Source organism: Cryptomeria japonica, chromosome 9 (assembly GCF_030272615.1).
Source record: "Cryptomeria japonica chromosome 9, Sugi_1.0, whole genome shotgun sequence".
Lineage (NCBI taxonomy): Eukaryota > Viridiplantae > Streptophyta > Pinopsida > Cupressales > Cupressaceae > Cryptomeria > Cryptomeria japonica.
In genome coordinates, this window is record NC_081413.1 from 126876438 (window position 1) to 126892634 (window position 16197).

The window sequence follows — 16197 nt, forward strand, 5'->3', positions numbered from 1 at the left end:
ACGTGAGATTCTTCGTTCTCGATATCAATTCCTCGTTCATTATCCTTCAAACAACGTTTTGAACCCTTTGCAAGTTTGTTTTGTCATGATCTTCGAAGGATGATAAGTTCTTTAGCAAATATCGCCCTGGTCCCTTGGAGAGGGACAGGAGCGATCCTCATAATTTCTCCTTGACCTTTGTAACTTTGAACTTCAATCTTTGTTGTGAAGGATAAACAATGCTATTCTTTCATTCCACTTTCGTTTTGCTTGAATTCCACAAGACACCTTGATGTTTTAGAAGATCATCGCCCTGGTCCCTTGGAGAGGGACAGGAGCGATCTTGAAGCTCTAGCTAGAATTTGCCACCTTTCAACCTTTGTACTTCGATCATCATCTTTCAAATGGCGTTCTCGATCTTGCCCATCCTTGTCTTGCCTTGATTTTAAAGGAATATGAGTGTTTTAATAAAAATCGCTTTGGTCCTTGTCCAAAGGACAGGAGCGATATAACTTTCTTATTCAAATTGGTATACTTTGACGTTCGACACCTTTGCATATCACCTCGAAAGACACCTTTGACCTTGTGTGATCTTGCATAACCCTGACTTAACGTGGTTTTGGAAAGATTTGACCAATATAATCAATATCGCTCTGGTCCCTTGGAGAGGGACAGGAGCGAACTTCAACGTTTTGAGCTTGTCCTTGTTTTGACCAACTTGCAATCGCTTTCATCGTGTAAAATAAAGTCCCTCGATCCCTCTTAGCCGCTTGGTACTTGGCAAACTCTTGAAATCTAGGCATTTATAGGAATTTCGCTCTGGTCCCTTGGAGAGGGACAGAGCGAGTTAGGTGTCTTGATGTAAATTCTTTAATGTTGACGACCTTTGATGCTTCGTGCTTGATTGAGACGCTTTAAAACATCTTCACCACCTTGTACTTTGTCTTGGAATGCCTTGAACTTGGAGGAAAAGGCATCATAACCATTATATCGCCCTGGTCCCTTGGAGAGGGACAGGAGCGATATTGCTCTTGTAGGCCTCATCTCATTTTATCACCTTCGAAATTTATCTTCAACGGATTCGTAATGTACCTTTTCGCTCATCCATGCCTTGGAATTCATTGTAACTTGGCAAGAAATTTGTCTAAGACAAAAATCGCTCTGGTCCCTGCCTGAGAGACAGAAGCGAACTTAGGCATTTAGGTCCCTTGTTGACGTTTCATAATCTTCAATTTATCTTCAACGTGTTCAATTCATCGTCTTTACTTGCCTCAAACCTGAAACTTGCTTGATTTTTGTCAGAAACATGCCTTATGAAGAACTTCGCTCTGGTCCCTTGGAGAGGGACGAAAGCTATAATGGATTTCGCCCTGGTCCCTGACTGAGGGACAGGAGCGATTTTTGCATTTCAGTCCATTCTCCTTCATGACAGCACTTCAAGTTATATTCATTTGGTAAAACACATCTCCTTGGACCTCTTCAAATCGTCAAGTCATTAAAATCCTGCAAGTACAAGGCAAAATTTGATTTTAAGCTCCGGTCCTTCACTGAGGGACAGGAGCGATTTTGCTCCCTGGGGCATCTCCGTGTTCGTGAAATTCTTCAATTTATATTCAACGGAAAGATCTCGCCTTCCTTCATCACTTTCAATTTGAAATTCATCTTGACTCTGCAGGAATAGTAAGATTTTTGAAAACGAGCTCCGATCCTTCACTGAGGGACAGGAGCAATTTTGCTCCTACAGGCCAAAATATCATGATTTCACATATTTAATCACTTCACAAGGCAAAAACAAATCATTCCCAATGCCCGGGATCAAAACTCAAAAAAGTCAAAATTTGGTCAAAATTGCTCAATTGGACAAAATTCACAATTTCATCATCAACACTTAGACAAATTTAAGCTCTGCACTCAAAATTCCAATTGAAAATAGACCACTCTGGCGAATTCATTTTATTCAAAATTGCATCCTACGAAAGGAAGCTCAAAAAGCTCTCAAAACTGACTGGATTCTGGCCTAAAAGACCAAAAAATTAAAACCCTAGGGCTTGACCCTAAATCCAGACAATTGACTAACTAACAAAACCCTAAAAAACGAAGCGAAAGGCGAGCGAAAAACGAGCAAAAAGAGGGGGTCCCCATTTCAAATGGGGCGATGTGTGAAATGGTCACAACAGATCCACTCACTAGGCTTCTTCTAAGTTGTTGTCAATTTAGGTATGGGTACAGATACAAGATACAAGTGTGGGTATGGCAACACACCAAATTTTTTTCCTTGGGTAAGGGTATGGGAATATATATATATATATATATATATAATTTTATATCTAGATTTATTTTAAAAATAATAATATTGACTAAAAAATATTTTATAAAACTATTTATAATGTAGAATATTATATTAAATCTATATTATAATATATTTAATATTAAACATATATAAATATTTTATATTAAATTAATATATTATATTAAATATTTAATATATTATAAATATATATTTTAATATATTAATAATACTATAAATAGAATAATATGCTATAGTAAATTAAATAGACGAGAAAGTAGAGATCAGACAGAAATTAAAAGACAGAGATACTTGTCCATGATGGCAAAGTTGTGCATCATAGTGGGCTGCTTGACAGAGATTCTTACATTGGACCCTTTCTGCCGTCAGGATGAAACATGAAGTACTTCTGATATGGTTTCTTTACAACATCGTAGCTCAATGCAAAGGGCTCCTTGGTCTCTAGATCGATTTTTAGGTGCACTATCATGGCAAAGATTTCAAAGCATTTGTTTGGGATTCGGAGCCAGACCCTTAAGTGTACCTGATGCCATCCCAAATCCAAACCCAAACCTAAGGCCATCACAAATCCGAACCTGAACCCATCCGGTATCTCTGCCATACACGAGCCTAAACAGCTGAACACAGCAACATAGGGATTCTTGAAGAAATACCTTAGAAATCATCAATCTCATCCTAAAACTACTCTGTGCATATCACAAGAATTCCCCAATACACAATTGATGAGAAAATACAAATAACTGGTTTAGAAAGCAATTTGTACAAATTATTGTCTTATGTGCCATACTTTCTCCCTCTCTGATTTAAATAATTAATTTGATTTCTTAACTAATCCTCTCAAGCTTCTTTTGATAATGTGGATTTCTTAGGTTGAGATTCTTTCTAGCCTCTTTGTCTAGACTGTCATTCATGATCATGAACATTAAATTAATACCTTCAATGTTAATTGTAGGTCTTTCTCTAGGTCTTCAAATTGAGGTCAATGCAAATGAACATTAACAATCTAAGCCAATATATTTGGGTGAGGTACAAGCTAAAATAGCAAAGGTGCTCCTTGGATGCAAAAAAAACCTGTAATAGGAGAACCGCTAAAAATTTGGTTCAGTTGAACATACTAAATCAGTTGCCAAAAGCAGGAATCAAAAACTTCAAAATTGAAAAACATTAATATTTGTCTTGAAACATCAAATTCTTCTCAACTAAATCATTTAGTTCTATAGATGCATCCCAACAATGAAGTATATACCTGTCCCCCATAGCACCAAAAGTAATCTTTGAGTATGTTTCAGCATTGCCAGAATGAGGATTTATATAAATAGGAAGTAATCCATCATCTGGAAAAATTGCATGCAGTTTCTTGATCACATTTTCAACCTGCACCACCATATATTAACTTGAGTCATCCCTTCTTACCAGTAGAACTGATTTGTATCCATCCCATCAAGAATTAACACCCACTAAGCACTAAATTACTTTCTCAGAAAATGAGAACAGCCTTATTTTATTATAAGGAAGATATTAAGGTAGATCTCTAATGTTCAAGAGTTGTGGACAAAATGCATTTGAAAGAAACAAGAAACCAAACAATAAAACCTTCTCTTGGTACTTAGGATCTCCAGTTCTCTGGGAAAGAGCAATGAATTCCACTTGCTCCGTACCAGAATCTGCCAGTATACTTGCCCCCTGAAACGACAAAATATCGTATCAGGATCAACTCTGGACTAACCTAAACATACAAATGACATTCTGAAATGTCACCTTTCTACCAAAAGGATTTACAATAGCATCACTTGACTTATTCAACATATAAAAACTCTGTTTATGCAATAATTCAGTTTTGACATGTAAGTTAATGGAAAAATAATTGAATAGGAAAATGCTTCATGAAGAAGACACAAAATGGCCAACTTAAAAACTCAAAAACCAGACCACAAAATGAGAGAACATGGATTCTAGTTCCTCTGTTTCCAGATTGTATAGGCTTTCAGAGTCAGGAAATTATATTTTTCTTATACGTGTGATATACAAAAAAGGCTGAACCTAACCTGTACATCTATGCTACAAAACACCAAAACCCCAAGGAATAATTCAGCTTAAGAAACAGTAGCAACCCTACCACTCACAATAAGGAATCCATCTAAACTCTGGAAACTTCAAAAAAATAATTAAATGCCAAAAGCTTAAATTCGTACAAGTTAAAAATACAACCAGATCAACATCCAAAATTATCATTAAGCTTTAAGCAAAGTTACTAGTCCTAGTACTAGTTTGGGTTTGAGGGTTCAGTCAAACAATTTTTTGGGGGTTGTGTTCATCCATATAAAAACATATAAAAATCAGAAATATATACATATTTGATGCACTAATTAATTTCAAAATACATAACACATAGCATCTTATATTATAAAATAAACAGAACCACCATATAATAGTCAAATATTAGTCAAACTCGAATGTCATGATGTATATTAAAGTTAAAAAATGATCATGTCAGTGTCAACAATCAGCCATCATTGATCAAAACTCATATGGATCTTCAAAAATATCATCACATCCAAAATAGATGATATAGGTAATGATAAAATAGAAGAACCAACCACAAATAGTGCCATTGGTACTGCCACTGGCACTAGCACTGGCACTGGCACTTTCATGTTCACTAGTTGACTTAAATGTGCAAGATGACTTAGTTACCTGCCTGTAAAGGATGACTTACACGTGCAAGATGACTTAGGTACCTTGCTGTAAAGGATGACTTACACGCCCAAAATGAATTAGCTAACTGCCTGTAAAGGATGACTTACATGTGCAAGATGACTGACTTGGTGGGAAAGTGAAAGTTTTAAGGGGAACCAGCTGCTGTTTGGGGTGAGTGAGTGAATATATTGCTGACCTGTTTACCAAATAACAGATGACAGACTTTACTTGTCCCTCAATCTTGCACATGTAAGTCGTCCTTTATAGGCAAGTACCCATGAATTACACGTTTTAGGGGAAAAAATGTTAAAAGAAAATTTAAAAAATGGAGAAAATCAACAAATTGGTGTGGGTACCTGCCAAATTCACCCAGGTTCACCTGGGACGGACCCACATTGAACCCACATTGAATCAACAGAACCTTAGCTCAACCACACAAAACCATATCCGGACCCCAAACCTGGCCAGACCGCTGACATAGGTGTACCACGTAAATGATGACTCACATGTGCAAAATGACTTAGGTACCTGCCTGTAAAGGATGACTTAATGTGGAAGATGACTTTTGGTGAGAAAGTTACAGTTTGAAGGGGAACCAGCTGCTGTTTGGGATGACTGAGTGAATATATTGCTGACTGTTGACCAAATAATAGATTACGGACTTTACTTGTCCCTCAAACCTTAGTCATCTTGCACATGTAAGTCATCCTTTATAGGCAGGTACTCGTGTATTGTACATTTTAGGAGAAAAAATAAAATAAAAATAAAAATGGAGAAAATTGGCAAATTGCCATGGGTACCACTAAATTCACCCCAGGTTCGCCTGGGTTCACCTAGGACAGACCCACAGGGAATTAACAGGACCCTGCCCAAACTCACACACAACCGAATCCAGATCCCGAACCTGGTCCACAGCAGTAACATAGGCTTTAAGTGATTTTGTTAAAAAACAAAACTATAAAAACACTTAGACACCTCAAAACATATAGCCATTGTCGCATCTGCTATTGCAAAGCACACAGTTAATATATCATTAAGCACTCAGATTTCATCCAAGTAACATACTACTCACTATCAACAAATATGAATCATAGTCATACTGAGAGGATTTCACTGATTTCCAGATCATCTACTGCATACAAACAAGAAACAGGGATATGATTTAAGCATATAATAGGCCTTAATAACTTTTATCAATAGAATTTAATATCTGTGTAGGTGTAACCTGTTAAGTTATGTTCAACACCCATATAGAGGATAGATGTAAACTTTTCTCTGGACTGCTTGAGCTTTTGTTCCTCAAAGATGTAGACTATAGAAGAGCAGACAAGTTACAAGCATTATTGTTCATTGATCATTTATCCCCTGTCCAATTCTATCAAGATGCTCATATATTCAATTATACAGTATGCAAAGAGATAAACAAGCCAGTCTCTCAAACATTTAGGAGAGATGTTTTTATGCAAACATGACTATATATAGCATATAATGCCCAATTGTGAACACACGTATGTATGTGGGCGCACTATGTCAACTATGGTAAAATCAAATATGTAAGACACACATGTAACTGTTAACAGTCACCAGCCTTTTGAATGCTCAGCAAGGAGATATTTACTGGTGTTGCACCCTCAATAAGAAAATCACTTCAAAAGGCACTCATTTGAATAGAATTATGGAACACTAACCTGTGAGAAAAAGGTTTGGGGCCAATACACACTTGGAGTTTATCACTAGCATGAAATTATGCATCAATTAAAGCAGATCTCTTCCACTGCAGGATTGAAAATTCCTGAAGACTTATGTGCAAGCAAGTGAGAAAAAAAATCCTCAGAACCCTTTCGCACATTCACTCTTCTAAATAAAAGAACTATAAACAAACAGAAGACAATACACTATAGCGTAGTTTGCAAACTTGGAGTCACCAGAACAAAAATTTCTGACTTGGCAAAAACTTACGATTTAAAAAAAAAACAAAGAAACAAATGTTATGCAAAATACAGCTACAAAATGTCTCCAATGAGTTTGGTATGGGTTTGGGGCTGCACACCATTTTCATAATTTTTCAAACGTCCACGTCTTTTTATTGTCTTTTTCAGCATTCAAAATGCTTATAAAGCCACTAAAACATATATTTTCAATATCTGAACTCCAAAGCGAAAATGCCTCTGCGTGCGAAAATGCGATGCAATGCATAGACATCCTTTTTTGAGCATTCTTATCCACCGCGGGGAAATTACAGAGGCTCTGCAAATCGTTTCGTTGTTTTGGCTAATAACTCCGGGACTGAGGATCTTGGTAGGGTCATATCACGGACCCGCGATCAAGAGGCCTTCTTTGCAAAAACAAAATACTCTTTGGTTAATGCAGTTAGGGCTCCCCCCCCTCTTTACAAGGGCTGGGATCGGGATTGGCATTTGGTAAGCTGCAGAAATAACAAGGTTTTAGGGCAACCAAACGGCCCCAAACGGAACTCCAGTCATTGTCGGAAGGAGGGTTTTGTAAAACCTAACCAGTCAAAGAGTTCCTCTGCTTGCCATATTTTTCCTTCACGAAAATCTTTGGGTAAATTATCAGAGGATATGGAAACCCCTGGTTGTCACAATTCTAAGGAAGTCGAACACCCAATGTCAGATCTACCTTCAAATTCTCCAGCTTCTCCTAACGGGTTGGTCATTGAAATTGATAATCATACCCAGGCCAGGTATCAAATGCATTGCAGCGACAGAATGATCTTTGCTCGGTGGAAAGGTTGGGGGATCCCGTCTGAACAAACTGCCAAATGGGTGTCATCTTCCTTCAATAACCAGGTAAAAATTGACATCCTTCTTGATAATTTCTTAGCTATTGAATGTGGTAATTAGAGTCTGAGAAATTCATTGTTAAACGGGGATATATTAACATTTAAGGGTCTAGGGTTTGATTGTTGGGAATGGCAACCTCTCTTTCTCCCATCTCAATTCAATTCCTACATGGCTAATAGAGCAATTTCAATTGATAAATTTCCTGTAGAATTACGAAATAATGACTTTTTAAGAATAATCAGCCTTAAGCTTCTTTAACCAGCTCTTAATTGTTAAAATGAATATTAACATTAAATCTTTAGAACCCATGACTCTGAAATGCGATAAATCTTGTTTAACCCTAGAATTACCCTTTTATAATGGTTCTTTTGAAGATTCTATGCCAAGGAAGATCCCCTTCGAGAAACCTTTCCCTGAATCGTTGCTCGTGTCTAATGGCGCACCATTCAGATTCGTGGAAGGAGGGGGTTTCACCCTAGAGGGCTATAAGATTGATAATAACCCTAATCTCTCCTCAGACCTACACCCTCATAGCTCCCCTGTTAAGCCCTCCTGACCCCCTCTTCCTCCACTGCTAACTATAAATTCACCTATAGCTGACCCTCTTCTCAGGGATCGAGATCTGGAAGATGGTGAAATCAATGAGGTTATCCCTCAGAAAGCGGAGCTCGGTCTGACAAATATGTCATCATCGAGCTCTCTCATTCCACCAGAGAAGCTAAGTCCCTTGGGGTCTCCCCCTTTAATGGAACTAATTACCTCTAAGCAATTAGCAGTGATGGATAGGCTTTCCACGGATCCAGGATTGGCATCCTTGCAGGATCAACCAATCTCTCTAGCCTCAAGATTGGAGGGCTTTGAGGAGGCAAAGGCTCGCTCTCCACCTCTGAAGGCTATTTCTGATACAATTGTAGAATCTGAGAGTGATCGAGTGGCTAGGGAAGTTAACATCATTGCCAATTTTGTAGGGGAAGAAGTAGTAAACGACCTCATGGATCAATAGGTTGATGAAATTTGTGATGATGAGGAGTTGGAAAGACAAAGGGATTTCTTAGTCAAAAATCTAGTGGATGTTTCCAGAGTCAACTTAGAAACAAATGAACTATTTATAGCATTAGATAACTTAGAAAACGATAACCCAAATACTCTAGGCATTCTCAACTCTGACTGAAGCAAAGACTCTCCTGACTGTGCTAAACACAGTAAGAGAAGAGGTAGGAGATCCCTTGCTGAACTAAGATCAAAGGATGGAGATGCCAAGGGTCGGGCTAAAATATCTACTCTTTTTAATGCAGGGGAGGGGAAGTTCCTCCCCAGAGAGCCATGAAAATCATAACATGGAATGTTAGGGGTCCGAATGCCCCTAACAAACAGCGCATCTTAAAGCATTGCATCTCTGATTCTAAACCAGATATAATGTTAATCCAAGAAACCAAAATGAAATCCTCTGAGATAGTCCTTTTTGAGAAAAAACTAGGCGTTAGACAGCTAAAGCACTCCCCTACTACAGGGGCCTCAGGGGGCTTAGCCATCATTTGAGACTCTAGATTAATCTCGTTTACACCTTTAGAGATTAAGCAAAATTGGATGGGAGGATAAGTAGTAAGTTATAAAAATAACCTAAGATTCAAATTGATTAACGTTTACTGTCCTATCCAAAATAGGGATAAGGCTAGGGTGTGGGTGGAACTGGAGTCTTTCCTCAGAAGTTTCCCAAATGATGTATGCATCATTGGGGGAGATTTCAATGATATCACTGAGGTAGTAGACAAAAGAGGAGGTAGCAACAAACTTCCTCCAGCAGCTGTAGATTTCAATCATTGGATCAATAGGAACTCCCTGTTGGAAATCTAGACGGCAGAAAATGCCTTCACCTGGAACAACAGAAGGCTTGGTTTCTATAACATTGCTGAGAAACTAGATAGGTTCTTTATCCATGGGGGGCTCTGGGAGCTTAACTTTACCCTGAATGCAGAACCCCTCCCTTTAGCAGGTTCTGACCATTTCCCACTCCAACTAATCTTATTATCTGACCACTCCCCTAAAAAATGTCCCTTCAAATTTGAGAGCATGTGGTTCAGAGATGATAACTTTTTAAACTTAATTGAGAACTGGAGGAGAAGCTCTGTTTTCTCTGGTTCGAAGATGTTTATTATCACAAGCAAGTTAAAGCTTATCAAAAGGAAGCTCTTAGAATGTAACAGGACTAATTTTGGAAATATTTTCGATAAAAAACTCCTTATAGAAAATGATCTTAAGAATGTTAACATTGAGGTTCTTGAGAAGGGGATGGATGAACATCTCTTTCTCAAAGAAAAGGCTCTACTCTCTGAATATGAAAAGACACTCTCAAATGAAGAGATCTTTTGGAAACAAAAATCGAGGGAGACTTGGTTGAGTGATGGGGACCGAAATACTAAGTTTTTCCACAATAGTACTAAGCAGAGGCGATGGGTCAATCGAATTTCTAAAATTAAGAATTGTCAGGGTTCCATCCTGTCTGAACCGGATGATGTTGCCTCCGAGGCAGCAAGGGTTTTTCATAAAATCTTAAACAATATTGAAGGCTCCAACCTCAAGGGCCAACTCAATATTATCAAAAATCTTCCAAAACTCATTAACGATGACCACAACAAAATCCTGTCAAAGAAATTCTCTAAGGAGGAGGTTAAATCTGTCCTTATGAAGATGAATCCCGACAAGGCCCCGGGCCCGGAAGGCTTCCCCACTAGCTTTTTCCAAAAATGTTGGGGTTTTATGGGGACAGAGATCACGGACGCCTTAGAAGGTATTAGGAACTTTGGTAAGATTCTCAAAGAAATCAACAATACCTTCTTAGCTCTCATCCCCAAAAAAGAGAATCCTGAAAGCTTTAATGACTTTAGACCAATAGCCCTTTGCAACACTCAGTACAAACTCTTAACCAAAACCCTAGCAGCCAGACTCCACAATCTTCTCCCCATTATCATTAGTGAAGAACAAACCGGCTTCGTAGCAGTTAGATCAATCTATGATGGGGTTATTATAGCCCAAGAGGCCATTCATTCGGTCCAACTCAATAGGGCCCCAAGTATGCTAGTCAAATTAGACATAAGCAAAGCTTACGACAAAGTTGATTGGCGCTTCCTATGCAAATGCTTGGAGGCCTTTGGATTTTCCAAATCCTGGATCAACCTAATCTTTGAATGTATATCCACCCCCAAATTCTCGGTCTTGGTTAATGGTTCCCCAAAAGGTTTCTTCAGCAGCTCAAGAGGGCTCAGGCAAGGAGATCCTATTTCCCCCTTCCTCTTCATCATCATGGCTGAAGCCCTAGGTAGATCCATCTCTAAGGCCAAAGAGGAAGGTGGAATCCAAGGAATCCCCATTACCAGCGGCCTCCCTCCCTTTACCCACCAGCAATTTGTTGACGACACGATGCTTTTTGGGCAGGGAAGTGTAAGGGAAGCGAGCGCCTTCAAAGGCATCCTTAATTCCTATATGCTAGCCTTGGCTCAAGAGGTGAATCTGGCCAAGTTTGCAGTTTTCATGTTCAACATAGACCCCTCCTTAGGAAAAGTTATCAGCAATGTCCTCGAGATTAGGGAAGGAACTCTTCCTTGCAAATACCTAGGCATTCCCTGTTGGCGGCATTATTGTACACAGGAATAAGATTAGTTAATTATGTGTAATTGTTTTGGTTAGTTGGCAACCGAGGGGTGGTAGTTCCAGTGCGACGGTTGGCGCTCGCACCCCCTCGGTACCCTTTTATACTGTGGAATGTAACTTGTAACATACACTTATTTTGGGAATAGAACATCTGATATACTTTGTCTGATATTTACGGCATTATTCTGCATTATGTTCTTTATGCCTTAAGTTATTCACCCGAGAGGGCAAACATTTGGCGTCGTTGCCAAGACGTACTCGAGAACGGAAGACACGGATGGCGCACAGACACAATGGGCCTACCCGTTGGTGAAATAAACCCAAAGGCCGACGACGCGCGAACAGAACTTTACACAGGAGAAGACACGGCAACGCAAGAATTTTCGATTTTGCTCCAGGTAGCCATTCAGACCTACGTCCGACGAGAGGCGGCGGAGGCAGAAATCCCACCAAGTGTCATGTGGACAGCGCTGGAGGTTAGCCCAGCAGTAAACCGGTTGATGAACCACCTCCCCCGGTTGCTTGCACAGGCATCGCTGGCACAACAGGCCCGCCTGGAGGAGATTGCCCAGGAAGAGTGACGACAACAAATCCTGCAACGCTACGAAGAGAACAGCCGACGGAAAACGGAACGAGATGGCACCAGGTTAGGAGGGAATTGAACCTTGAACTTCTTATTTTCAAATAAAAGTGTCATTGACACGAGTTGTATTTGAGCAGATGAATTAATAAAAGACATTTTGATTTATGAATTGTGAGTTATGGGAATGTGCGACAATTAATGCCAAACCTATTGAATAAAGATAGGAATAAAAAACCAGAAACGAACGAGTGGGAGGCCGCGCAGAGGGCCTTGATTCTAGAGCAACAAGTAGAACGTAGACGGAGGCTGAGGCAACTTGCCGAAGGACGACCTGCCGAAGGGGGGCCCGAGGGGAACCAAGGAGGTGTCACGGAGGGTGCAGAGGCCGACGGAAATTTCTACGTATCACCAGATCATCGTAGGATGCGGAGCCACGAAGAATTTCTAGAAGAAACAAGGTTACGGCGAAATCTAGTCTAGGAGACTCGGGATCAGTTTAGAAACTTATCCCTTACGCCACGGAGTGAAGATCACCAACAGGAAGCAGGAGTGAACGCGTGTGAGAGCGAAGGGGAGGGCAACCGTACGGGTGTAGGTGCCACATAGGACAGGCAAAACACCGTACCTCCAGTCGTCCATGCAGGACACACCACCAACGCCACCGGAGGAAGCAGCGCAGGGCCACAGACATAGACACAACCGCCCCAAGGAAGACGACCAGGGATGGCAAGTAAACAAAAATTGCCAAAGTTTACAGGGGACGGCAAGGAAGACCCCTTACGGCACTGTCGTACATGTGAAACCATTTGGTCTGCCAACGGAGTGACAGACCAGAATGACTGGGTACAGCAATTCCCAGCCACGTTACGTGGAGTTGCCATAGATTGGTACTCCGATATAGATAAGCAAAAAGTGGCCACGTGGGCCAACCTACAGAAGGAATTCACAGAGGAGTTTCGGTTGCTCCGTGATGACAACGAAATTGTAACAGAGATATACAGTACCAAACAAAGTACCAAGGAGACAGTACGGGCATACAGCAGGAGACTGAAGGAATTGTTGGGTAAAATGGAAAGCCAACCGGCTGAGGGCTTGAAAAAACGATGGTTCGTGGAAGGATTGAAATCCTCCCTACGGAAAAAAATGAAGATTGTACCCCCGACGTCATATGACGACGCTTATCATAGGGCGATGGACCTGGAGAGCGAATACAAAACATCAAGGAAGAAGAAAAGTAATAAATATTCATCTGACGATGATGAAGATTCTGACGGGGAAAGCAGTAGTGGTGGCGAATCGAGTAAAAAGGTACACGCACTCCAAAAGGACATGGAACGAATGCTGAAAGAATTCAAAGCCATGAAAGGGAGTACAAGTAAGACGGAAGAAAATGAAGTGTGGTGTACCGACTGTAGGAGTGACGGGCACACCAAGGGGTCCTGTCCCAAGAAGGCTTTCTGCGACATGTGCCAGATTGCAGGACATTTGACAAAGGAATGTCCCTACAATATGCAAACCAGGAACCAACAAGTTCTCTTCACGCAAGAGCAGCCGACCGCCGGAACTTCATAAACCGCCAACAATAATGCATCATCTAGCGGATATCGGAACAACCGGCGTGGGGGGAGGATCAATAATAATAATAGGAGCCGAATCCAATATGATGCAAAGGGACGGCCAATGATCCAGTGCCGAGCCTGGAATCAATGGGCCACTTTGCTAGAGAATGCACCTCAGAAGAAACTCCACAAAAATTATGCAAATGGTGTGGGCCTGGAGACAACGATGATGGAACGTGCCCAAAGTCTGGAGTAAACCTGCTCAACATCGACAGGACGGAGGAACGGGTATTGGCAATCACACGGTCGCAGGCAAAGAAGGCCACATACCCGGACCCTCGCACGGAGAAGCAATGGGTGCTGGAGGCCAAGGCGGAAGTGGCAAAGGAAATGTTGGCACAAAGGAGCACCCAGGAAGCGGTAAGTACCTCTCGATCTGAGGCGGAGGAGAATATCCTGAAGCAAATGCTGCAGATTGAAGTGCCGGTGAAAATGAAGGACCTCCTGGAAACGATGCCGCAATTACATACGGCACTCCTACGTACGGTCCAAGTAACCCCGCACAGTCAAGCAACCCAGAATACGGATGGTACCGGCAGAATACCTACAGACCCATTGGTCTTGACACTATACAGTGGCCGACACCCAACGGTGGTAGAAATGGGAATACTGGGAACCATTCTGACTGACACTATCGTCGACGGCGGGTCTGGAGTGAATATGCTTCCGGAAGAAACCTGGAAGCAGCTTGGCAAAACAACACTATGGCCATCAACCTTTAACTTACTGGGAGCGGATCAACATGGTATCAAACCCCTTGGAACACTCATGGTGCAACAAGTGACCATCGGGACACAACCATTTGTCCTCGACTTCGTGGTGATTCCGCTCGCCAAGAAAGGATACGACGCCATTCTGGGCAGAGGGTGGTTGGTGGCAGCCAGAGTGAATCACAACTGGAAGCATAACACGTTGTCAATGGAGAAAGCCGAGAGAAAATTTATTATCGACCTAAAAACACAACTTGTGAGTGAAGAACTCGCGTCAGAGTCGGAATCGAATGGCATGTACGCGTATAATCGAATGCCGTTCGGATTATGCAACGCACCAGCAACCTTTCAACGGATAATCCTTCACATATTTGAAAAGATGTCAGTAGGGAACTTCAGGGCGTTCCTGGACGACTGGTCCATCTACAGTAACCAAGATACACATTTGGCCGCACTGGGCAAATGCATGGAGAGATGCAGGCGAGCTCGCCTAGCACTCAACCCCAAAAAATGCAGATTCATGGTGCCTCAAGGGAAGCTGTTAGGACACATAGTGTGCAAGGCTGGACTCAAGACTGACCCAGACAAGATTCGGGTGATAGTAGAAATGAAGGCACCCATAGATGTCATGGGAGTCAAATCCTTCCTAGGACACATAGGGTATTACAGGCGATTTATCAAAAATTTTGCTTGAGTATCTTGCCCTTTGGACAATCTGACAAGGAAAGGTGAATGGTATATATGGGGGACGGCTCAGGAGGAGGCCTTTCAAGAACTGAAGTCACGGTTGGTGGGTGCGCCAATCCTAACATATCCTGACTGGGACAAAGAGTTCCACGTACACGTTGACGAATCCAACTTTGCCATAGGGGCGCCACACTGGCGCAGGTTGGCGACCACGGGCTAGATCACCCGGTCTACTTTGCAAGCAGACTCCTGTTGAAGGCAGAGAAAAATTATAGCACCACAGAAAGGGAAGCTCTCGGGATGGTGTACTCCGTCCAAAAATTTCGACATTACTTGCTCGCCACCCCCGTTCACATTTTATGTGGACCACCAGGCTTTAATGTATCTGGTAAACAAGCCAATTATCCAAGGACGAATCAGCCGATGGCTGCTATTGCTGCAGGAATTTACATTCAACATTATAGTAAGACCTGGGAAGAGCCACGTGATAGCCGACCAACTATCGAGAATTCAGTCAGGAGAACCAGCCGAAGGAGTGAACGAAGATTTTCTAGACGCTCACTTATTTCGCATCGCGGTTCTCCCCGCCTGGTATGCAAGCGTGGGGGAATATTTGTCGACATCACAGTTCCCGAGGGAGATGCCACCAGGAGAAAGAAGGAAACTGGTACTGAGGAGCAGGACATTCCAACTCATTAATGGCCTATTGTATAAAATGGGGCCCAATCAGATCCTACGGCGATGTGTCCTGGAAGAGGAAATTTCGGGCGTCTTAAGGGAAGCACATGAAGGGCCCACAGGTGGACACATGGGGCCCGACACCACGGCGAGGAAAGTTCTGTTGGCAGGACTATGGTGGCCGACACTACATAATGACGCCAGGGAGTGGGTAACAAGCTATGATACATGCCAACGGGCCAGACGGCCATTAAAAAGGGATTTTATGCCCCTCAACCCATCGAATGCCCAGGACCTGTTTGAGAGATGGGGATTGGATTTCGTCGGACCATTAAAACCAAGTAGAGCTCAATGATACAGATACATTGTAGTGGCAACAGAATACTTGACCAAGTGAGTGGAGGCACAGGCCTTACCCGACAATTCGGCAGTCAATACAGCAAAATTCATCTATGAACACATCATTACGCGGTATGGGATTCCA

General features: G+C 41.7%; 1 protein-coding gene across 2 annotated transcripts in view; it reads right to left on the bottom strand.

The window, feature by feature from the left end:
- Positions 1 to 16197, bottom strand: part of LOC131031386 (mannosyl-oligosaccharide 1,2-alpha-mannosidase MNS1) — a 128943-nt gene that overhangs the window by 35570 nt on the left and 77176 nt on the right. For both annotated transcript variants that reach the window (XM_057962498.2, XM_057962497.2), the window contains exons 7-8: positions 3881 to 3970; positions 3534 to 3661 (exon numbers count right to left, since the gene is read on the bottom strand). In XM_057962498.2, the coding sequence (XP_057818481.2) occupies positions 3534 to 3661; positions 3881 to 3970 (218 nt within the window). The remainder of the gene's footprint in view (positions 1 to 3533; positions 3662 to 3880; positions 3971 to 16197) is intronic.